The sequence below is a fragment of the Diuraphis noxia genome, unplaced genomic scaffold (genome assembly GCF_037042655.1).
Source record: "Diuraphis noxia isolate RWA-SAM2 unplaced genomic scaffold, SU_Dnox_SAM2 contig0002, whole genome shotgun sequence".
In the NCBI taxonomy this organism is placed as follows: domain Eukaryota; kingdom Metazoa; phylum Arthropoda; class Insecta; order Hemiptera; family Aphididae; genus Diuraphis; species Diuraphis noxia.
Window position 1 is genome coordinate 69,167,004 of NW_028301712.1, and position 24,605 is coordinate 69,191,608.

At 27.3% G+C, this 24,605-nt stretch overlaps 1 protein-coding gene and 1 long non-coding RNA gene across 4 annotated transcripts; one reads left to right on the top strand and one right to left on the bottom strand.

Annotated features, from left to right (window-relative positions):
- Positions 1-4,192: 4,192 nt before the first annotated feature.
- Positions 4,193-18,228, top strand: LOC149058851 (uncharacterized). Of its 2 annotated transcripts, XR_016190274.1 has the most exons (5): positions 4,193-5,819; positions 14,728-14,848; positions 14,957-15,136; positions 15,216-15,347; positions 16,798-18,228. It is a non-coding gene; the product is annotated as an uncharacterized LOC149058851 (long non-coding RNA). The 2 variants fall into 2 exon arrangements; XR_016190275.1 differs by lacking the exon at positions 14,728-14,848 and having other exon boundaries at positions 4,193-5,865; positions 15,062-15,136.
- Positions 18,229-19,949: 1,721 nt separating this feature from the next.
- LOC107172462 (5-taurinomethyluridine-[tRNA] synthase subunit MTO1, mitochondrial) lies at positions 19,950-24,104 on the bottom strand. 2 transcript variants are annotated; one of them, XM_015522753.2, is made up of 12 exons: positions 23,665-24,104; positions 23,475-23,593; positions 23,245-23,425; positions 21,806-22,095; positions 21,595-21,740; positions 21,367-21,524; positions 21,153-21,316; positions 20,920-21,091; positions 20,694-20,856; positions 20,258-20,479; positions 20,122-20,182; positions 19,950-20,055 (listed from the first exon to the last, which is right to left on the bottom strand). In XM_015522753.2, exons 1-12 carry the CDS (start codon positions 23,861-23,863, stop codon positions 19,957-19,959), a joined length of 1,974 nt encoding a protein of 657 aa, XP_015378239.2. In that variant the 5' UTR covers positions 23,864-24,104; the 3' UTR covers positions 19,950-19,956. The 2 variants fall into 2 exon arrangements, with proteins under 2 accessions (XP_015378239.2, XP_015378245.2); XM_015522759.2 differs by having other exon boundaries at positions 23,245-23,411; positions 23,665-23,805.
- Between the last annotated feature and the right edge of the window lie 501 nt (positions 24,105-24,605).

Sequence of the window (24,605 nt, forward strand, 5' to 3'; positions counted from 1 at the left end):
AATAAAAACGCGTAGTATCCCAGCCCAAAAACATGTTTACATATTAATAATTTTTTTTTTTTTTTTTTTTAACTTTTATTTTTAATACATACAATCTATAAATACATTTTACAATAAGCATGTTTGAGGATTTACGTTTAATGACATGATTGACTTGATGAAGTAATCACCCAGCGGCAACACTTACTGGCAAGAGGGTTAGAATTATTTTAAGTCACGGTTTCAGCTATGCTTTAACCTTCTAGGTGGGTTCCTTAATTAATTATTAATATTAACATATTAATAATTAAAAATAAAAACTAGTTATTTTTGTATCACTGCAAAAACTCCAATGTTCAATAACACATTAACACTGATGATTATCGCTGGATGATAGTTCATAATATTATAATGTGATATAAAGGCAATATATTGTTATATCGATGTCAATATTATGCAATTAAACGAATAGTACCTTAGTTTGTGATTGTGATTAAACTTTCAGATTTTATAATCATATTAAATTTCATCTAATAAGTAATTAATTATAATTAATAAATAATTCTCATAATATCTTGATAATACATGCGGTGGCGTCAAATCAAGAAAATTGAAGTTTTTCTAATAAGGTATTTTTTTTTTATGGCAGTGGTAAAATACTGCCGAACACAATTTAGAATAAAAACTTTATTAAATTCAGTCATAAGTCATAAAAAATAATTTTAAATTAATGTGATAGGTTAACGGATTCTCAAATTTATGTTTTAATCTTAAAAAATATACTTCTAACTTTAGACCCTATTGAGTGGAAATATATGTCTATAATACGACGACGAATGATATGTAGGTATTACCTAAAAAAACATAACCATAAACCCAAGTGGCTGTAGTACCATAATATGGCATAATATACCATTTCTGTGTACCAAAATCATTGCCGGACTTTCCGGTGTAGTGAACCGGACACTACACCAGTGCCTACATCGTGCCAGGACCACATTATCCAAGAATTTTTAACGCTCAATAAGTTATATTATGGCCACTCTCATATAATATGCATAATACTTCATATAGGTACTCCTCGCTCGTTGAGAACACGATCAGTTCTCAGTCTAGAACTGCGTTTTCCGTATTTTAACTGGTCATGTTCTATTAACGTGCGCAAAGTCCAGTGACCAGTGGCGTGCTTAGCTTTTTTGAAAAAGTGCTGGTGGTTATACATTTTTGACTATCTCAGACCACCTGGTAAATAACTTTAATTGCTCTATCATATTATTATTTTTTATAAAATAGTAAAAATAAACCAAATTGGGTAGTGTATATGACACTCTCATCCCCCCCTACCCCTACTGAATTCCACGTGAAAATGCCCCTGCCAGTAATTGGTATAGACGGGATACGCAGTGTGTAAACGGTAGTAGTTCTATTTAAACAAACACACGAGTACACGACTGATTTTTTTCAAAATATATTCACGTAATTAATTGCACCAATAGATATACAGATTAGGTGTTGTACGGTTAACGGATTGTAGCTAGGTAAGTAAGTAGATATGAAAATCGTATCGTATGGGCCATACACCGTTTCGCATACCACTTACCAGGTACGACGAGTTTAGCTCAGTTGGTGTACGTATTATCAGCTTTTCTTATTATTATTGTATTTTTATATTGAATTATGCTGAAATAAATAAATAACAACGTAGCAATCTGCAATTATTAGCTTATGGTGCAGTATGTATGATGGATTGATATATGATATTTTATATTTTCTCGAGTCTGCCATTATTTAATAATATTATATTGTTATAAAGTCTAAAGTTATAAGGCGATCAGTCAAACGAGTTTTTAATTAGACATTTAGGCGTGTCAGTCGTCGCACGCGTTTTAAATTTGATCTCTGACAACGCTGGCAGCGTGCACAGCAGAAAATCGTTTCGATAACCCTAGACATATATATGTAGCTTTATTATTATATCTACCCATAGGGTACCTACCTACTTATTAACGTTATAGATAACACATCCGCATTTGATGTATTATCAATAGATTTTAAATGTAGAACAGCAGCTATAATGCTCATCGATTATAACAAATAACATTATTATGCTGATATGTCAGTTATATGGTTTTACTCACTGAACCCGCCCACTGCTATACCCTATATTATGCATGGGCGTTGGTCACTTGGATAAAATAATAAAACTCGGACAATATTTATTTTTTTTTTAAACAATCGATAACATTACAATATTATCATTATAGTTTTGCGTTAACGTAACTGCGAAATGCCTGTCCTAATCGGCAATAACGATCATTATTATTATTGTAAAGCTAAGATTTCTAAGCGTTTGTATGTTTTTTTTTTCTTGAGTCCAAATCGTTGGTTCGTAAATTATGTCCACGTTTCGGATTATCCTCGTTTAAAAAGAACAACTTATTTTCACATGTTTCGAACACAACGCAAATAATTGCATTATTCGATTTTTAAAAATCTCGCAATTTTTTATGCACGCGTATATAATTATTGGGTTATTTGCCGAATCGTTATAAATATATTATCTTATCTTATCATCTTATCTTGGTCAGATGACCGATTGGATTTATTAGACACCTAGCTATTCATTATTTTTGATTTCAGTTGTAGTTACGACAATATATTATAAAGAAAAGAAAAATATCGTTTTTGCAGTTTTTGATAAATATAGGTAATGTATATTTTCCAATTTTAGCTTTTATTACTATTATTTATTAATAGGTATATACAAGACTAAATGAGTTAAACATTTCAAGTTAACTTAACTGCATTTATATATTTTTTTTTTTTTAACTCAATTGATTTTTATTGGCATAAACAGTAAAGAACAATAGTTACTTTTAATCATATCCAAATTACGTTAATTTATAAATAACTGAATAATACATTTAATAAAATTATTATTGGTGATGCGTCATGTAGCATAATCAAATTTATTAAATAGTAAATTCAAAATTTAATTTAATCTAATTCTTGTTTCAACAACCAGAATTGTACAATAAAAATTATTTCATTAAATACATATCGAATACCATATAATACCGCGGACTAAGGGAATATTTTAATAATTATTTAACATGTAATATTACATGTTTAAAGAAATAAATACTTATATGTATGATATAGGTCAAGGGCGTGTTCACGGTGGGAGCCGTGGGAGGGGGTATCGAATCCCTCCTTTAACATAATTTAATAAGTTAATTTATTGCAGGTTTCCATATAACTATTAACTTAAAATTCTATATAAACCGTATACATTAAAAATATGAGACACCAACTATTCAAGCCCAAATTAAGATAATTTTGGGCCATATGCCAAATAATAATCATGATATTAATATATCCATTATGGTATTATCCGTGTATTAAAGGAAACGCAATACCTGTCAAGGATCCATATTATTGTTCGATATCCGTTGTGAGCCCAGATCCATAGCCCTCGGTCCCCCTAATCTGGGTTTACTTCAATCTGATCGAAAATATGAAAATGCATTTAGTACACTGTTGAGAGTGATATAGGTATTTATTTTTAATTTTATAGTTTTGATTTTTGACTTATCGTACCTATATTATTAAATTATTATATTTTATAAATGGAAAACACTGGATGAAAATCAATTAAATCGTCTTTAATGTTTTGCGTCAATTATTAATTATTATTTTTGTTGCTCATTTACACACAGGATTTAGACATTAATTAATCAATATTATATACCTACCTATACAATGCACATATTCGTTGTTTACTAAATTCAAACATATTATGTTTACAGTTTAGTTCTTAAATACCTATATTGGCCACTGCGTATATGTACCTATCTCTATACTCAAAAATAACATAAGGATAAAACAAAATATATAGGTACCTACGATTATTATTTATGCCGAAATTGGAATAGTCCAAAAATAATTACACGTTTAGTGTTTACTTAGGTACTATATCGTAGGTACCTATATATTTTGTTTTATCCTTATGTTATTTTTGAGTATAGAGATAATAATAACAATATAATAAAAATATAATATAATAATACAATATAATAATAATAATAATAATAATTACCATCACCTACTATAAGTTGTTAACTTATAACTATAACTTATCAATATTAATAATAGGTATATATATGAAGATTTAGAATAACTTATCTGAATAATATATATTCCACATCAGTTTGAGATTATAGACTATAGTAAACTAATTATTAATTCGATTATAATACAATAATAGTAATTTATAGTTGAAACACGATTTTTGCAATATTACAGAAATATTCAAAGTAAGATTAAATTATTTATCTATTAATACAATAATATGATTACCTACTTGTCGATAATTGTGACGTTTAGCGTTTTAACAGCTAAATAATAGCCATGATAATCATTAATAAATATATTATATATTATATATTTTAATAAGTACCTAATAAAGTAATATAGTAATATAATAGTACATTGATGATTGATACAATAAAAAAAAAATGAATTAATTATGCACATATTACTTTTGTTAATATGTCTAGTATGATAATGACAGTATTATTATAGGTATTAACATTCTTTTTATCTTTTTTTTTAAAAGATATGGAAAGGGTGATTCACCTAGCATGCTAAGTCTCGTTTTTATTACATTTATTTTGTATAAATATTTATTTATTATTACTTATTATTATTGTTATTATTTTTATTATTTATTATTTTCATTAGGTATATATTATTATTTATTCTTTTTTTTTTAACTTACTGAAATTTCGATTTTTGTATGTTTTGAATATATAATACTCAAAGATCATATTTTCAAACTCTTAAATTGTTTTGCACTATACTTAAGGAGTACCTTGCTGTGATACAAAGTTCAGTTTTTCAGATGAGAACTCCCTATTTTACTAAAAATTGAATAGTGAATATTTTTTTGTAACTTTGTAGTTAAAATTTCAAAGAGTTACTCAACTATTAAAATGCTTATACTAAGGATAATAGTTTTTATAAATGGTTTTACAAAAATGTAAAGTAAATGTGTAATATTTTATATTTGATTTAGTATATTTATTATACTTGGACCATTTTTAGAAATTACCTATTTATGTTGATAGATTAATATTATAATAACCAGCTATAGTATCACCTAAAATTTTCAAAACATCGTATCCTCCATATTTTCCAATTCCAACATTAAGAACCTCAAAGTATACAAAGTTCAATATTGTTAAAATTATATTTAAAACTCAAAAACTATTCGTTGAAATTTTCCACTTAATGATTTACAGTAGAAAAGTGAAATTCTCATCTGGGCTTGTATCTACATAGGAGTAAAGAACAGTTCTTAAACAGTGAAAACTTTTCAAGAATATGAAAATATGATATTTAAATTACCTATTTGAAAATTTCAAAAATCAGATTTTGAGCACGATTAGTGAATCATTCTCTATACAACTGCTAGACTTTAGTGAATATCATGTTAAAATTGAATAAGACGGTGAAATTAATTGTTAAAAGAAGCCAAATAGCGGTGACCGTGACACTTCCTACTATATTTTATTATTTAGTTTTATATTTTTGAAACGATTTTATGGAATAAATCTTCTTTGTGATGTATTCTATTGTTGTGTTGTTTTTATAGTAATAGTTCGGATATTAAATGAATCAGCAATATAAATTTTCATGAATCGGCAACATACATTTTTCTTCATATAATATAATTTGCTACAATGCACTATGATGTGCTATTATTGAATGAAAACCATGAATTAAACATTTATTACTGGGCACCTAAACGGCTAAACATATCTACCTACGTCATGCAGGTATACTCACGTCTCACATTAATGCTATATACAATAGTTATTACAGGTTAGTATACCTATGTTAAGTACCTATAAAGCACTGTAAAATATTAATCCTAGACATGCATGTATTAATATTTAATACTAATTTAGGTACGACTTACCAACCTGTCTATTTGACAGTCGGTATTGGTTTATAATCGTTATTTTTTATTCCAAACAAAATGTGATAGATTTATACGGCAAACGCTTCGATTTGCATTATAAATTACAATTTATCTATATTATTTTGTTTTTCAAAATTCAACTTTTTATCGATTCCATTCCAATTATACAGTGGTTACCGCTTATTATAGACTCGCTTTGAAATCAGGCAATTTGATACCATTAACCGAATGAGTCAATAAAACGAAAAGTATCAAAAAAAAATAAATTAAACACAAACTTATTTATTTAACATTTTTTATCGATATTTCAGCTATTATTTAATCTAATTTATAATGACTAAAAATAATGTATGGACATTTAATAGGAAAAAATATTGTTCAATAAAAAATAAACTAGTAAAATATTGCTTGTATAATGTATGCTAAGTACCTACCTACCTATAATTAATTCTTGATAAAATTCCATCCACAGTTGATTGGATTTTCCCTTCTTCGGTTCAAAATGACCCCATTAATCGGTGTGTGAGTCTAATAGATGATTTTTTTCCAATATGTTAATATATACGTGCAAATGGATTCTAGGCTTTTTAAGTCCCATAAACGGTATAAACGATGACCATTGAATACCTATAACCGCAACCGAGAATGTTATAGGAATAGCACCGAATAATCACGTGCGGGCCACGTTGTTTTTAATTTAAAATGTTATGTATAATGTACCTACCATGGAATAATAGTTAATATAATATTATGATGTAATAACGCATGGGACTTGGGTATATTATTAATTATTATTGTAGTTAGGCAGGCAGTATAGGCACACAAACAAACAGTATACTAACATAACATGATATATTATCGGTTTTCATGATTGAAATAACGTCGACCCCATCTGAAAATGTTTACGAAAAACTTCGTTCGAAAACTGTGTACAGCATCACTAGTAAAAATTGCAAAAAGTATAAAGCAATAATATCTGTGCGTTTTGTTAATATTAATTAATTATATACTAAACTGTATGCTCCAAAAGACATCATCCGTGTAATTTGAAATGACTGAAATCAATGTTATACTATTATATTATAATATGTAACGAATCTATTATCGATACTTTTATTAATTATTTATTTGTTTGCTTAAAATTGAACAAAAATCAGGTTATTATATACATAATACAACTTAGAAAGCATCGGTAGATCACCTACTAAACGAATGTCTATGTCTGTATAAACCTACCAAACGATACGGTGCATACTAGTCACGTGATATATATAATCATGCCCCATAATATTCATAAATCCTATTAGGTACGCCTTATGCTTATGTTTAATAATGTAATAAACACACAACTGTACAACATGCAGAAACTTATATTATTACGTTAATATGTTCAAAGTCGACTGACCGTTATGTTGGCCGATCCCGATCATATCACCCAATTAAATTTTATTTCTATTTATTAATTATAAGTTTATAACCTATATTTGTTATTACCTACTTGTTTTTTTCACAAGACTGTAAAATACAATTTTTCCCCAGTAACACCTTAGTCTGACAAGTATTTTAATTTACGTGAATGGGAAAATATTATTTAGCTGCAATATTGTAGGGTGATTCTGTAAGTAATCATTCAATATCTAAAAAAGTATATGTTAACGTTTTTGAAATTTTTTTTTTTAACATTAAAAAAAAAAATCGGGTAAGTGGATGTCGTGTTCCGCTACTGTAATAGGTGGTATTAAATTTGAATTCAATGATATAATATCTATAACATAAATTCTAAATTAATCAAATCAGATTCATTATGTACCCGACCCATTCGGTTATTCATAGTAGGTATATATAATTATATAATTATATACCAAGAGTGGCCAACATGAATACGTCAACGAGTGATATCGATAAATATAATGATACCAAGAGCCAAAATGTTTATAAATACATTTTATAATTATTATAATTTTATCGTTGATAGGTGAGTAAATATTGGTGTTTTTTTAAATAAAACGAGAACCATTTACAACTATGATGTGAATCGCAAGTTGGCCACCCCTGCAATTATATACTTAAAAGTATTAATATAAGTCATTAACGAGTAACGACATTATTTATTACAATTAGAATATAAAGTATACCTACTCTAAAAATTTTAAGTACCCACGAATAATATTTTCAAATTACAATAATATATTATAACTAAAATTGTTATTCTTGGTTATTTAATATTTAATATGTCATTTCAACCAAATTTAAAATTAAAATAACTATAAAAAAAAAAAACTGTAAAGTTTTTAGATTTTTTTTGCAGAATTAACTATTTACTTGAAACCTTGTTATAAATTTCCAATCCTAAGCTATAAAAGTCAAATGTTTTATACATTTTTAACAATTAATTAATTTGTAAATTTTCAATTTCATCAATTTTTTCAAAATTTTAACTTTAAACGGTTATAAAAAAAAAACGTACCTATGTTTTTTAAATATTTTCCAACACTATTATATCAACTAATGGAAAACCTTGTCTTAAATTTTAAATTTTCAAGCTTTTTGACCCAACGAATAAAATTTTACTGACATTATGAAATTAAAAACTTAAAAAATTTCAAATGTCTATAAATAACTTTAAAAAAGTTTAAGTATTTTGAAAATGTTATTAAGTATAGGAATTAATATATGATATAAATTTCAAGTTTTTACAGTTATTCGTTTCTGAAGAACAACAAAATAAAAATATCGCTACAAGAGAAATCAAGTTTAATTTGACTTTGCGGTAGATATTTTTTACTTTATAAAAGTAGAAACACTTATAAAAATTCTTATATTGAATTTTTAAATCTTAAATTTAAATAAATGCATTTTAATGACTTTCTAGTAAATGTTCGTGATTTTTACGTATTTTGTCAAAATTCTAAAAAAAAATTCTGACAGTATTTTTAATATATTTTAACTACCATTGTAACAATATATTAGGAGCCTTGTGTTAAATTTTGAAATTTTTTTACCAAACTTTTGAGATTGTATTGACATTTAGAAAAAAAACTAAAAACTACTGATGTTGAAAATTGAAGTATTATTTCGAAAACTTATCGTTTACATGGCCACAAGAAAAAAAAAATATATATAATATATAAATAAAAACATCATTGTAAAATCAATACATCTAAAATCATTGGCTTAACTTTTTTAATTAAATTTTTTTTAATGATGACATTGATAACCGATATATTTTTTTTAAATTCCATATTACATAGAAGTTTTTTTCGAGAATTCACTAGTATTTAAAGTTTAAATGGGTGAATCGTAAATTGGCACATGGATGTTGATCCACTTTAATAATGCTGCTCATCAACATTCAACACATTAAACACTTTAACTTCTTGTAAGAAATTCTATTTTTATACATTGAAATTTACACAATAATTTTCTGCTTAGCATTATGAAATAAAAATACATGTTATTTGAATTGAGCAAAATACTAAAATATTATAACATTAAAAAAATTTACATAATTTAAAAAAACCATAAAATTAGGTATATAAAGAGAAGTAATTTAAAAAATACTTTGATGTAATGAGTGTTTAATGTTAAGAAATCGACCTGCCTAAGTATATTACATAATATTGTTATATATACATATGCCAGTCCTTAAAAAATAGAGATGTCTACTGCTGTAATAAAGCTAAAACAGACTATAAAACATTTTTTTTCAATCATTATTGCACTACCGCGAATAAAATAAGTACTTAATTAGATCAACTGCGATTGTATGTCATCGTATTACCATTGGTTATAAATACTAAAGTACGTAAGGTATTACGCGAGTAAGAATAATATAACACTTGTTTGTGTCAACTATACCAAAAAAAGCGTTTATTCTATAAAGGTATACAATATATAGGTATAACTGGTATATCTTACTGAACGTACTGCTATACTGTCATAGTGAAACGATAATAATATATCTGTTGTAAAGCTTCAAAAACTTCGGTTAGGAATTTGGTCTCATCTCACTGGCATACAGGAGAGTTAACACCATCGTAAAGTTTTTGAAAAAATGATTGGAAGGTTGTATCGATGCTCTCTCCTTCTTTCGTTGGTCAATTTTAATGTTTCTTCTCGCACCACTGGACACCATGTAGAAGTCACATGATCAATTACACTCCCAATTACGGCAGAAATAATCCTTTAGACCACATGATGCGGTTGACCAATGAGAGCAACGCTTATCAAGACTGATAAAAATTTAAAATTAGGTGTTACTACTGTTACTTTATATATCATATATGTAATTATACAATTATCATGTATACTATCATTAAACTTATAAATTATTATTGCAATTATTATTCTATAAATATATAGGTACCTACAGTATGAAATACCAAAAGGCTAACAGATTTTGAAACGCCCTAACCCTCTCTGTGTATACAACTGCCTTGGATATTGAATATTGTTAACTGCATTAAAATCGGAAAATAGTCATATACATTCTTAGCTCTTAAGACATTTTATATAAAAACTATAATAATATTATAATATCATCCATAGGATAACAATCGATAAGCCTAATATAGACTAAATGTGCTTACCATGAATATTTGTCACGTTTTTTTTTTTACAATACGGCTATATGTTCTCATAAATAAATATAATCTGTGACCAAGAAACAATAAGAAGAAAATACAATTAATCAAATGTTATTAATTGATAATATAGGTGACGACTGACGAGAATAATATATATAATATATTGAATGATTATACTATTATAATGATTTTGGCTATTAGTTATTAATTTTTTTTCAGATAGTAATTTTTCAAATAAATAATACAACAAACTATTTGAGCCCATATTAAAATTTAAATATTATATACATATATGTAACTAAATAAATTAAATACGTAACGAGTAACGACGACTCACGGCGCATTGTGGTCGTATCTCGTATGTGTGAAAGTACATTTTTATAAATAAATTTTATTGAGAATAATGGCTTCAACAACTGGGTCATATTAGCCTACGAATACATTTACATTAGTTATATGCATGACTATGACTATTTATAACTTCTTGACTAGTATAATATTATAATCTATAGAAACATTGCAGTGATAGGTGTAGGTAAAATCTTTAACAGTTAATATTAATTAATAATAATTATATCCTTTTAAGGATCTGAATCTTATTTAAGAGGGTAGCGAGGTGTCACACTGAAAATAAATTATTTTTATTTGGTGGGCGAGGAGCTTATAATTTGTATACACGACAAACACTCATATCTTTTACTTTTAAGCTTACGGTATTTCTAATTTTGGAGTAATCTTAATGGTCCATAGAAAATATATTATCTAAGAAGTACCTATAATACTTGATGGTTAAAGGTTTAATTCAAAAATTCTTTACACTTCAAAAGTTTAAATTGAATAGAGGTAAACATTTTTCATTATAATAGTTTTCGTTAATCTCGTCCTAAATGTTTTCTAAACATACTTAGATAAGGTACCTATACAAATAATATGAATTAATTATGCTTGTTCTGCATTTAAGAACTATACCGATTTACTTCAAGTAATAGTTCTTTGTTTAAATATCTAATTTTATCCAAATTTGAATTTCAAATGCCTATAAACAAATCAAGTTCAAATATTTTTTAGCTTTTTAGTTTACGAGTAACTTTATTTTAATTAATTTTTAATCCTTAGCTATTGTTGAATTGCAACATGCATACACTACAACTTTTTTTTTTTTCGTTTAACCGACAGCAGAGGAGGATCTGTGTGAACACTACTACTCCTCTGCTGCCATCATTTATTAATGTTTAATAAAACGCTAATATATACACATACTTAACATATAACTGATTATGGTTGCTTCACCTTAAAATAAAAATATTAATACAATAAATACAATACCCATACATTACAACTTAAAATGAACACTATATTCATTTTTAATTAAATATATATAAGATGCCTTGTGTGGGTTGTGTTCACTTTTCAAACTTTTTGAATTAACAGAAAACGTTTTATGGATATTTCTATGAATAAAATCTAATGTCTATAAATAATAGTTCAAAATATTTTTAAAACTACATCGTATATGGAAAGTTCTAATTATACTTATAAAAATTTGGTAACAATTTCAAGTAGGTATTTAGGATGATTTGTTCATGAATTACAATAAAATGATAAAATCGATAATGATGGTGAAATTAATAGATTACGAGTAATAAATAAATAACGAAATATTCAGTGTCATAAAAATGTGAACTTAAAACGCTCACAAAAAATATTCACGAATTTCATCAAAATGTTAACTTTTAAAGTTTTAAAGGATTTTGTCAAATATAGGAGGTTTTCCGTAAAAACTCCCGTTTTTCTTTAATTTATTTTTGATTTTTCCGGTTATATTGAAAAGTACTGGGAATTTTTACGTTTGAAACCCCTGAAAGCATCAAATAGATATCCATTTTACTACCAGAAATCAATAAACCACCACAAAAGTTTAAAATCTAAGCATTTTAATACCGCCTATTTATAATTTGCACCACCAATAGGTGCGTTTGAAATATTTACCAAAATATGAAATGTATATTTTGAGTCACTCTTAAATATTAATTTTACTGATTTGAGTGCTAGAATTTAAATTTAAATTATTATTGGAATTTACCTGATACATTTTCCGTGCTCACATCAGTATTATAGCATATGAAACGGGAATAAATATAACACGGGCTTTATTAATTGGATAACGAATTAAAATATTCTTAATCTCTATATATTTAACAAAATTAATCTTACACTTTTTATTTTACTTTATTTACACATACCTAATTACCTATATAGTATCTAGATTTTAATATTTTTCTTGAAATGAACTTGATTGACAAATAAAATACTTACATATTATTGATAAATTTAAATAACATTATTAATAATTATTTTCAAGTGGTGTTAGTTACAATTTAGACTAGGTGAAAAATGGAAATGGTGCAAATTATATTTTAAAAAATTGTTTAATGTTTTGCCACAAATTATACAAATATAGATAGATACGTACGGCTCCATGGTCCATATGTACATTGTATACACTATCGATTACGTACCTATATACGTACCTATCCCCTATCCAGTTTCCCATTAAGTATACAGACTGTGCAGTTGAGTTAACTCGCATAATATGTAATACAGCTGTAGGTACACGGTGTAGGTAATCTACCAATCTAATACACTTGCACAGTTGTTGCATACATTAATAATATTATAATATTAGCATCATACAGGTATACGTATACCTATACTTATTAGTTATAATTTCTATAGGTTATTGATGACACCTGTGCTCATGCAAGTGCAACGTAGTCTGTGATGTGTACCTAATACCTATGTGGCGTGACGTATGCGAAGAGTGCATACTGCATATTATTTTATTTTTTATTCAAAATAAAGCAAGCTTGAAAAACAGAGGTCATTAGCCTGCAAAGTTTAACATAGGTTAAATTATGAATAATGTAGTAGCTTAGAAGTATATTATGTTATTTATGTATATTAGAGAGTATTTAAAATAATCGTTTATAATAAGTTGGATAGTTTAGTGAATAGTGGCATCAAAAAACAATTGAAGATTTTAAAAGTATTGGTCTCTCCAAGCGCTTTTTTGATTTCAGTGAGATGGTTTAAGACGCTTCATTGTTTGTGACTGTACTTGAAAACAGTGATGAGTGAAGTGTGAGATATTCGATCCTCAGTAACTGCCTGTTATATCAAGGCAATCGCAATCCTATAAATGGTTGTTGCCTTGATATTACATTTGGTAGCAGAGCGTGGTTTACGGAGGTTGAAAGTTGTGGGTTCTTTAGATGTTTTTAATTCCATTGTTTGTTTTTTATTATACTATGGTATAATATATGATTATATAGTTGTCTATACAAATTACTATTACTTTGAGTTTTCTTATTAGCTACTGTAGGTTTGCTTTTAATTTTGGTTAATTTTTTCAATTACCTATATTGATCGAGTATGACGGGTGTTAATCAAGTTGACCAGAATCGATATAAGCGAGCTAGAGTAGGTACATGCTGAGATAAAAAGGAAAATAATGTGGTTACTAATATTAAGAATTTATTTGATATGTCTAGTACAATAATTAGATCTCCAGAGGTAGTCCCTTAGTTTTTAAGACTTGCTCTTAACACAGATAACTTATGGACTCAATCTAATGTGGAGAATGATCCCCTACTTAATGCTTTGATTAAATTGGATAAGGATAAGGTAGGGGATTTTGACATAAGCATTGAAACTTTAGTTAGAGATATGATTGCTTCTATTCATGTTGCCCTGGAGTAATGTGATAAACTGATAACCGTCCATTATTATAAATTCAAAAAGTGTCCCAATGTCCAATACTAGTTTAATCATATACCACAGTGCCGGTCACTGCAGTCATAAAGTTAATAATATTATAATATTATAAAATTATACAAAATGTAAACTAATCTATTCAATATTCATTCATACTTATTTTATTTACGGGCTTAACCCTTTAACAAAATGTAGACATATTTTGTAAACAATCTTATTTAGTAATAACGATCAAATACAGTTATTTAAAAAAAATACATACCTACACAATGGTGAATGGATACTTGTATAAAAGAGGGATAATAATGAAGGAGATTCGAATATATAATACAATATTAGGTATCTAAATTAAGAGAGTTGGGAAGCTTCAACTTAAGCAATAATGTATACATATTTTTGTAGAGCCAGAGCCGTATTTAAGAATATAAGAGTAAGGGAGATACATGCATATTCGGCAAAATATTGATTGGGTAAACGTTGTGACGATTCTGCAGTCAATATTTGTTATTCAAGCGGGAAAAAGGTTAAACTCATCACCTGTTTTTATTTTTAATATCATGTTATATGGATTCAATACATATTATTTAAAAAATGCTAACTGTTAAATGTGGGTTTAATTGATTAATTTCAGTATTAGAATAAAATTTAACAAATTTAAAAAATGTCAGGAAAGTGTTGAAATATCTCTACCCGGCTCGATTATCAAGGATGAAAAATGTCTTATTTTATGGTATAGGTAATAGAAGAATGCCAAAATTCCATATACAGCTCGAGTACCTACCTATACAGACATTAATATAATATATGTACGGTACGATGGATTTATAATTTGTAAAAATATAATATTATTAGGTACACATAATTATGTTTACCGTTTTTGGCGTTTTTAGTGTGTGACACCACTTCGATGGCGTCCCGCGAATAACAGAACCTGCAGACCTCGTTGAGAACAATCAATTATAATATTTTGTTCAAAAAGCAGTAGCTGTGAGGGTTTTGGTCGAGACAGGAAAGACGCAAAGGTAATATCATATCCTTAAATATATTAAAAGGGTTAAACGTTTAACCCGCACGTGTAGTCTCCGTCTACAAGTGATATCACACATTTTACGCACGGCAGATCCGACGCATCCGATTTGGGTCCCGAGTACTAGGGGCTAATCGCAGGTACTACACTAGTTCGGTCCCGGATTTTTATAAGTACTAGTAGTACTACATTAGTTCGGTCCCTGATTTTTATAGTTACTACACTAGTTGGGTCCTGAATTATTTTAGCTACAACATAAAAAAATATTAAAAATGTTAAAATAATTATATGATATAAATACAAATAAAATAATATTTTTTTGAAAAATCACATGTGTGTTGGTAAAAATGTATACGACATTAATTTTACAAAATCAAATCGATTGATACCTGCAATTTTTTTATTCATATTGTCATCTATAAACTTTGTAACATTAATGTCGTAGAAATTTTTACCAACACACATGTGATTTTTCAAAAAATATTATTTTATTTGTATTTATATCATATAATCATTTTAACATTTTTAATATTTTTTCACTTACACCTATATGGCTATATTTATATTATATAGTATGTATTTTTATACTTGGTTTTTAACATTTTTAATATTTTTACCAACACAAAAGTGATTTATTTTTCATAAAATTCTAATAACTTATATTTTAATGGAAGAGAAACAAAAAAAAAAAAGGTAAAAACATTTTTAACCATACCTGTGGTCAAAATAGATTATAGACAGTCCCAAGTCTGTTAAAATGGGAAGGAAAATGTTAGTATTGTGTAGTACTTACCAAAAAATATTCAAGAACTAACTGTTGTAGCTAAAATAGTTCAGGACCCAACTAGTGTAGTAACTATAAAAATCAGGGACCAAACTAGTGTAGTACCTTAAATAATTCGGGACCCAACTAGTGTAGCAATTTTAAATTTGGGACCCAACTCGGGCAGATCACGTTTAGATCCGTGAGCTTAAAATTTAGTGAGTTGACCTCTTATAAAAATTAAAAGTAAAATTATTACCGAGGGCTTCTCATAGGCTTTTTATTATATTTTAATTTAAAGCGAATTATTAGTATTTTAAAATTGTAAATTGTTTGTACGTCTTAAAAATTTTCCGATAAAAAACCGATCACATCATCGATAACCCATGTTACCTTAAGAACTTTTTTTGTAGTTCTGATATCGAAAAAATAAAAACTATATTGCACAGAGAAAATTCTACTTTTTTCATGGTGAAAATTTGGTTTCTTAATTCTTAGTTATAACTGTAGACTTCACTGTTTTTTCCCGCGAGAAACAGTTTTTGCCATTTGCCATGCCACGCACTTGTAAGACGAAGACAACACATGTTGGTATAACGTCCTCTTAAGTATATTCTCTAATATACGACAATGATATAATCTATAGACAAAGTAATTATATTTACCTGCTGCTGTCGTGTAGGAACTTCCTATTTCCCTGCACGTGGCGAAATCCAAATGTCGGCAAAGGCGGGTTTCCGCTGTACGCCCGTGTGCCGTGTACAAGTAAAATGTTCAGCATGCCCAACAACACGGCAATATGGTTAATCGTGTGGTAACCTTACCTAACCAACCAATCACAGCAAAGGATTTACGTGAACGCGTCTAGTGGAAACCCAATTTAAATCACGAGATTGACTTTTAAATATCATTACTATTGTAATCGCTGTGTTAAAGCATATTTGTTGAAATCGTTCCGTAAGAGGCTTGAATAACCTTGTTTTTAATTTTCAAGAAATTTTACCAAGCGAATAATTTTTTATCAACATTAGACAAAGGAAAAAAAAAAATCAAAATGCCAAACGTATAATTTAGCTCAAAAAAGGTTAAAATATGTGGCTTCCTATTATATCCATATTTCGTAGTTATTTTTAATATTATACTTTTGTTTATCATTCAGTATGGCTGCGGTAAAAGAAAAACAACCGAAAAAAAAAATGTAATGCTTTAAATGTATTGTTATAGGTACTATTTCTTTTTGGTTTCACGACATGTAACACGGGGTAATTCGGTAACTACTAGCTCGTACAAATTCTCAAGTAATAGAAGGTACTTACACTTAGACTTCCTCCTGATATAATGCAAAGAATTTCATTCAAGTCAACTCATATGCAGGGCCGTGTTAAGGAGGGGAGGCAAAAGGGGCATTTTCCTTCGGCAGCCATAACTTAGTAAGATCAAGGCCCAAGGGGGCGCCTCGAACTTGAGAAACCGTTGTTGGTGAATCCTCAACTGATATTAGTGCCCCTGGGTGTCAAAATCTTACCACGGTCCTACTCATATACCTATATTATAATTTGTCGGTTAGTATATCTTTTTGTGAACTATTTTATTTATTGCCTGATGCTTACACCCATGAATTTTGTTTAAATCACTCTTAGGGTACAATTCGGGTTCCTGCTTCATGTCAATTGGCCCATAACTTGACATATTTAATTGGGCATAGTCTCAGACGTTAGCACAACATTGTAGCAGGTAGATGATTTGTTATACTTCCTTTAAAGGCTTTAATATAATTTTTTAATAATAATAAAAACTTAGATTGTTATGCATAGTGATAATGTCTTTTTAAAAAATGTTTGTCAAGTGTCTTATGACAGAATAACAACTATCATTTTTTTTTCTTAATTAAGTTAACTATTGTTTTTTTTTATTATTATTTGTTAGTTATTAAATATTGTTTCGACAATATATTTTACAATTACCTACCTACCTATTATAAAATGTTCAACATTGATTATTTTAATCGTTTTTATGTTATTGATTAATAATAATGAATCGCGGAAAAAAGTCCGAAGTAAAAAAGTCCTAGGAATAAAAGTCCGAGGCATAAAAAGTCCGCTGTAGAAAAGTCCTAAGCCTAAAAAGTCCGAGATAAAAAAGTCCGGTACTAATAATATTATATTATCAAAAAAAAAAAATCAATGATAATAATTATAATATATAAATAAATATAAAACTATCAAAATAATTAATCATACAAATAAAATATAATTATATTTTAAAATTATTTCTTAATTAAATTAAGTATTTACATCGTCATATGAAATATAATATAGGTATTTAACAAAAAGTCGGAGATAAAAATAAGTCCTATATAATATTATATTAAAAAAAAATTCAATAATTTTAATGTTTATCTAGGCCTTGTTCTGATATTATGACCAACTTTATCTAAAAATTCTTCAAAATTCAATGATAATAATTATAATATGTATATAAATAAATATAAAACAATCAAAATAATTAATCATACTAATAAAATATAATTATATATTAAAATTATTTCTTAATTAAATTAAGTATTAATTTTTCCTTTTTAATTTTTTTTATTAATACAGGAATAATTTGCTAAAAAATGACTACCTACACTATTTTCTAAAAATTTAAAAATTATATATTAATATATATTAATTATATAATATATTAATTAAATTTATATAATTATTATATGTTAGGTATATTTTTATAATTAAATAATTTGATGTTTGAGTTAATTTTATTAGAAAGTAATGTGTAATCTATTAATTGACATAAAAACGGATAAATTTGGATATTTTGTCCTAGATTCAACCTAACCTATACTAAAATTGAGTAATTTTTAGTAACTTATAGTAATCGACATCAAACAATTTGTAATCTAACAGTTTCCAAGAAAACTTAATTTGATTTTTGGTAGGCTAGCTTACCTATTATGTGTACAGTAGATTACAAGTGGGTCACTTTAGTGGGTGGTGTTAAATTTAAATTCAATGATATAAAATCATAGTATATGAAAAACTGTTCGGAGCCAAGAAAATTTGTCGGCCTATGATATTTTATATTATATACATATTGTGATTATAACTACAGTAACCGGTAAGTTGATTAATATTATTTGAATATTATGATATTTGTATATAATTAATATAATTCAAAAGTTTCAAGTTCCCACAAATATTCAATTACAACAAAAAACTAACCAAACTAACCAAATTTTAATGTAAAATAATAATGAAAAAAAATGTTTTAAACATATTTTTTTAAATTTTTTGTTTACACAATTAATTACTTACGGTATAACCTTATTTTACATTTTTAATCCTTAGCTATATAAGTTAAACATTTAAAAAATGCGGACTTTAAATGACTATAAAAAAATCGCGCCAATGTATTTCTAATATTTTTCAACTGCAAATAATGCAAATTAACCAATATATTTAAATGTTACAATAATTAAAAATTCTGGGGTATTTTATGGATAGGGGAATTCTGAACAGGGGGTTAAGGGTGCCTATCCACTAATATATCAGACTTATGTCATTCATAAAATCTTTGTCACTGATTACATTGGAGTTGTAGGTAGCGTTTATAGTATAATTATTATAAACTATGTAGACCATAAAAATAAATAAATAGAGTAGAACTTGTAGATAATACACACATATGATATATCACACATATTTAAGACATATATGATTACAACTACATTTTTTTTGGCCACTTCCATGTAGTCGGCTAGTTTTTAAATTAATGATGAATGTAATAATAAATTACGGCCAAGTTTTTAAATAAAATAAATGATTACACAAGGTATGCATACTTAATTGATTGGTATATTTATCTTTTGACTTTTAATGTAATACAATAGTCGCAATACAGTGCTGGGTTTAATACCTGGTATTCGACCAGCAGCTCCAATCTGAAAACAAAAATTAATGAATCAATGAATCATCAAAAATACTTAATTATGTTATTTGTTCCATACTGTTTGTGGTCGAATGTAGGATAACTTTTCAATTTCTTCTTTTGATATACTAAGAGATGAACTGTAAATAAAAGAATAATAATATAGACATTAATAAGCATTTGTTCATGTTGACAATAAAATACTAATATATTACTGTGTATAATCTATGTCCTTAGGTACAAGTAAACATTGATCGAGTTCTACACGTTCAATATCCTCTTGTTGATCGTAAATAGATGCTTGATACAAAGCTTCAATTTTCAAACGTTCATCAATTCGATTGTCTTTAAATTTTCCACCAAATTTATCAGGAAGTATCATTTCCAATTGTCGTAATGTGATTCCCTCTGTAGATAGACCCAATATTTCAAATGCCCTATGGCATCATTATAATAATTACAAAACATGTTTGTGTATATTTATTTAAACTATACTCCGTTCAATGAAAGAATGTGCTCTAACTTTGAGCATAAGACTGCTAGAAAGGAGTGGGAAGTTGGTTTTTGAGGTGGTAAATGACAGGTTTTGTTTTTGCGCAACCACATTCTCTCAGGGAACAGAGTTTTTAAGTGTAAACACTGTAAACACACGTTTTGGTTTCTGGATTTCGAGATGTTTTTAAGCCTAATGATTTTTTCCACCTATACATGGTTTGAGAGACTGATTTTAATAGTTTGGTTCCTTCTTCCAAACTGGAAAGTATACTTAGTGTTTGATCATAACGTTTCTTAGTGACACAACCGATGTCATAACCTAAAATATGTTATAAGTTATGTCTAATTATATCTTTTAATTATTCTATTGTTAGAAAAGAACCTTTCTGTGTCAGTCTGATATCTGCATTATCAGGTCTCAGATGCAAACGAAATTCAGCTCGACCAGTGAACATGCGATATGGTTCATCTGTGCCTTGTGTGGTTAAATCATCAACAAGTACGCCAATATATGCTTCAGTTCTACTTAGGGTAAGACTATTTTTGTTCAGGGCCTGAAAAAATTAAGAACATTTTAAAGTTTAAACAAACAAAAATATTATTTTTAATACTCACACTAGCACCAGCATTTATTCCAGCCAATATTCCTTGAGCAGCTGCTTCTTCATAGCCTGTTGTTCCATTTATTTGACCAGCAAAGAACAATCGACCAATTTTTTTTGTTTCTAATGTAGGATAAAGCTCTCGTGGATCCACATAGTCGTATTCAACTCCATACCCTGAAAATGTCTTGTTAGTTTATTTTTAAGCTAAAATAACTGCACCTTACCATACTGGATGATGTTAGCGTTTTCTAGTCCATTTATACTTCTTATCATTTTAATTTGCAAATCTTCAGGCAGCGTACAGGATAGGCCATTAGGGTAAACTACATTACTGTCAAAGCCTTCTACTTCGAGCCATATCTGATGATTTCTATCACGAAATCTAAAAATATTATTTATATTTGAACTAACAATTGCATTGTACACTAATAAAATATATTATAAATATGTACTTAAGAGATTTAGATTCAAGTGATGGACAATATCGAGGACCCTTTACTTCTTCTTTGATATGTCGATTTACACTTAAATTATCAATTACAATCTGGTGAACTTTACTGTTTGTATATGTAAGATAACTTTTTATTTGGTCTTCAGGCTAAAAAAAATTAACAAAACAAAAAAATATATTATAATAAACAGGGTGAAAACATAATTATTTACTTTCAGCCAAACTGAATTGTTCATAAATGAAAACGGTGTTGGTAAATCATCTCCAGGCTGATAGCTCAAATTAGTAAAATTAATAGATTGCTTTTCAATTCGAGGTGGTGTACCAGTCTTCATTCTTCCTGTATTAAATCCTAATCTCTTTAAAGTGTTGGCTAAGCCAATAGATGGCTTAGAATTTATTCTACCGCCTGGCTTCACAGTCATTCCACTATACATTTCACCATTTAAAAATGTTCCAGTAGTCAATATAACACATTTAGTTCTTATTAATGTTTCATTTTCTAGAAATTAAAAAATCAATATTGCATAAAAATATAATTATTATTGTGTACAAGAAAAACAATTGTCCAAATATTAATTAAGTGACTTAAAAGACATTTTTAATTTTGTTTTTGCGTTTTTAACAAAAATATTGTTCAACTAATACTATGAATATACATAAGCTATTAAGAGGGTCCTAATTTTTTTAGTTAACTTTTTCAATGTTCTAACTCAAATCTTAAAATATATACTTGAGGATGCTTTTCATTGAAAAAAATAACATTATGCTCTTACCAAAAATATATGTGTTTATATAAATTTAATTCATATATTCTATTTTTAAAATCAAAAGAAATAATGTCAAAAAATACTTTTTTCGTATAAATTCAAACTAATACACATGAATAACAGAATAACTGTATATTTTTCAATATTTTAATACTAATATATTCTATTACATTATTTTAGGTATATTATAAAAGTATAAAATACTGAAACATCACTAATTTCAGTATAGTTTTAAAAATATAGAATATTATAAGAAAAACAGTATAAACTAATTATTATGATGCATAATCATTATAATGCTGTTTTTTTGAATAAAAAAACGTAAATAGAAAATTGATGTTTTGATTATGTTCAATAAGATAAACTTAAAATTATGATTATAGAAACTAACTTAACAATTTAGACTTAAAGTAATATATAAAAATAAATAAATGTTTTCAACAAACATAATAATATAAAACAAACTACTTTGTTAACAATGAAACAATATTAACAAAAAATAGTCATTGAACAATCTGTCTACATTTTTTATTCAGGTCCAATAAGTATAAACGCATACAAATTAAGAAAAAATATTAATAATGAAAAAATCTTTTTAAAATTTTAAAAAGTAGGTATAACTTTCACTAGTTTCATATTAGAAATATTGAATTAAAATTAAATTATTGAAATATATGAGCAAATTAAACAACATACAATTTCTTAAGTATGGACAACTATAGTATAGGTATGAGTATAATTTATGATTTTTTTTTATTGTTATGTAGGAAATTGATTTTACTAAATAATAAACTAATGTTGCTAATGTTTACTAATGTTGTGTAGTTTTAAAATAACATAATATTAGGTATATATATATATACATATATACATTATACTACCTAATAACACTCCTGTACATTGATTATTATTGTCAAGTAAAATGTTGTCTACAGATCCTTCAATAATATCAAGATTAGGAGTATTTTCAAAAAGCTCTGCTTGCATATGCATTTTATAAAGTTTTCTGTCAACTTGTGCCCTTAGACCCCATACAGCTGGCCCTTTCCTGCGATTTAAAACCTATAATTAACTTTAAAGAAGATATTCTATTTGCATTGAATCACATTACTTTGTAGTGAATGCCTGAAAGATCACAGATTCTTGCACAAAGTCCATCTAATGCATCAATTTCTCTCATCAGATGTCCCTTGCCAATGCCACCAAATGAGGGATTACATGACATCTCACCTGAAAACAAATAAAAATTAGGATTTATCATCTGTGAATGAAAATTGTTATAATTTAATTTATAAACGTACCTATTGATGATTTTTTGTGAGTCACCAACAAAGTAGATGCTCCCATTCTAGCGGCAGCAGAACATGCCTCAGATCCGGCATGTCCACCACCAACAACGACCACATCGTATTGTTTTGAGGAATGACAATAGTATTTTATTATACCAAATTTACGAAAAGGTAATAACTGACTAACATGTTTAAAAGACATAATAAACATTTTTGATGATTTTAAATCTCTTTAAATTACATCTTAGCTATTTGAGTAATTGACAAGAATAAAAAACTATATTGAACCATAGTAAATTGGCCAAAATATTAATGTAATGATATGGAATTTTATAATTTTTTACTATAGTCAGTTAACGTCTTATAAAATATGGAACTTGAATCTCTATATTTTCACTTTTCGTAATAGTTAAATAAATTTTGTCATTTGTCTACCACCGGAAACGAGCATTGTAATCAGAATTGAAGAACTGATAACAAAGAATAAAGATAAAATGATAACAGCTGCAGCAGCTGGTCGTTCTATTTTTTGTTATATTCATTATCTATACTCTGTCCAGCGAGAGAACGCGCCAACTGTTTCATCTTTCATACAATTATGCGTTTAAAACATTTTCATACCTAGTCATTACAAATTACAATGCATTGACTTTGTAGTATTTCATAATATTATAATAATTCTTTTAAATTGTATGTATATAGCCAGTAGCATTTATTATTATACTGTACCTTTTGTATTACCCAATACCCTCTACATATTATTGCACGGACATATCGGTTGTAATACAATATTACAATGGCAGTTGTAACAATGTCATACAAAAAAGACGGATCGGTTGTTATAAAGGTACTTATTATTATTATTATTATTATTATTATTATAGTAGGTATCTAGTCAACTAAGTTTTCCTGTTATCATTCATGTTTACCAGTAACAGCTCTAGGCCGCAACG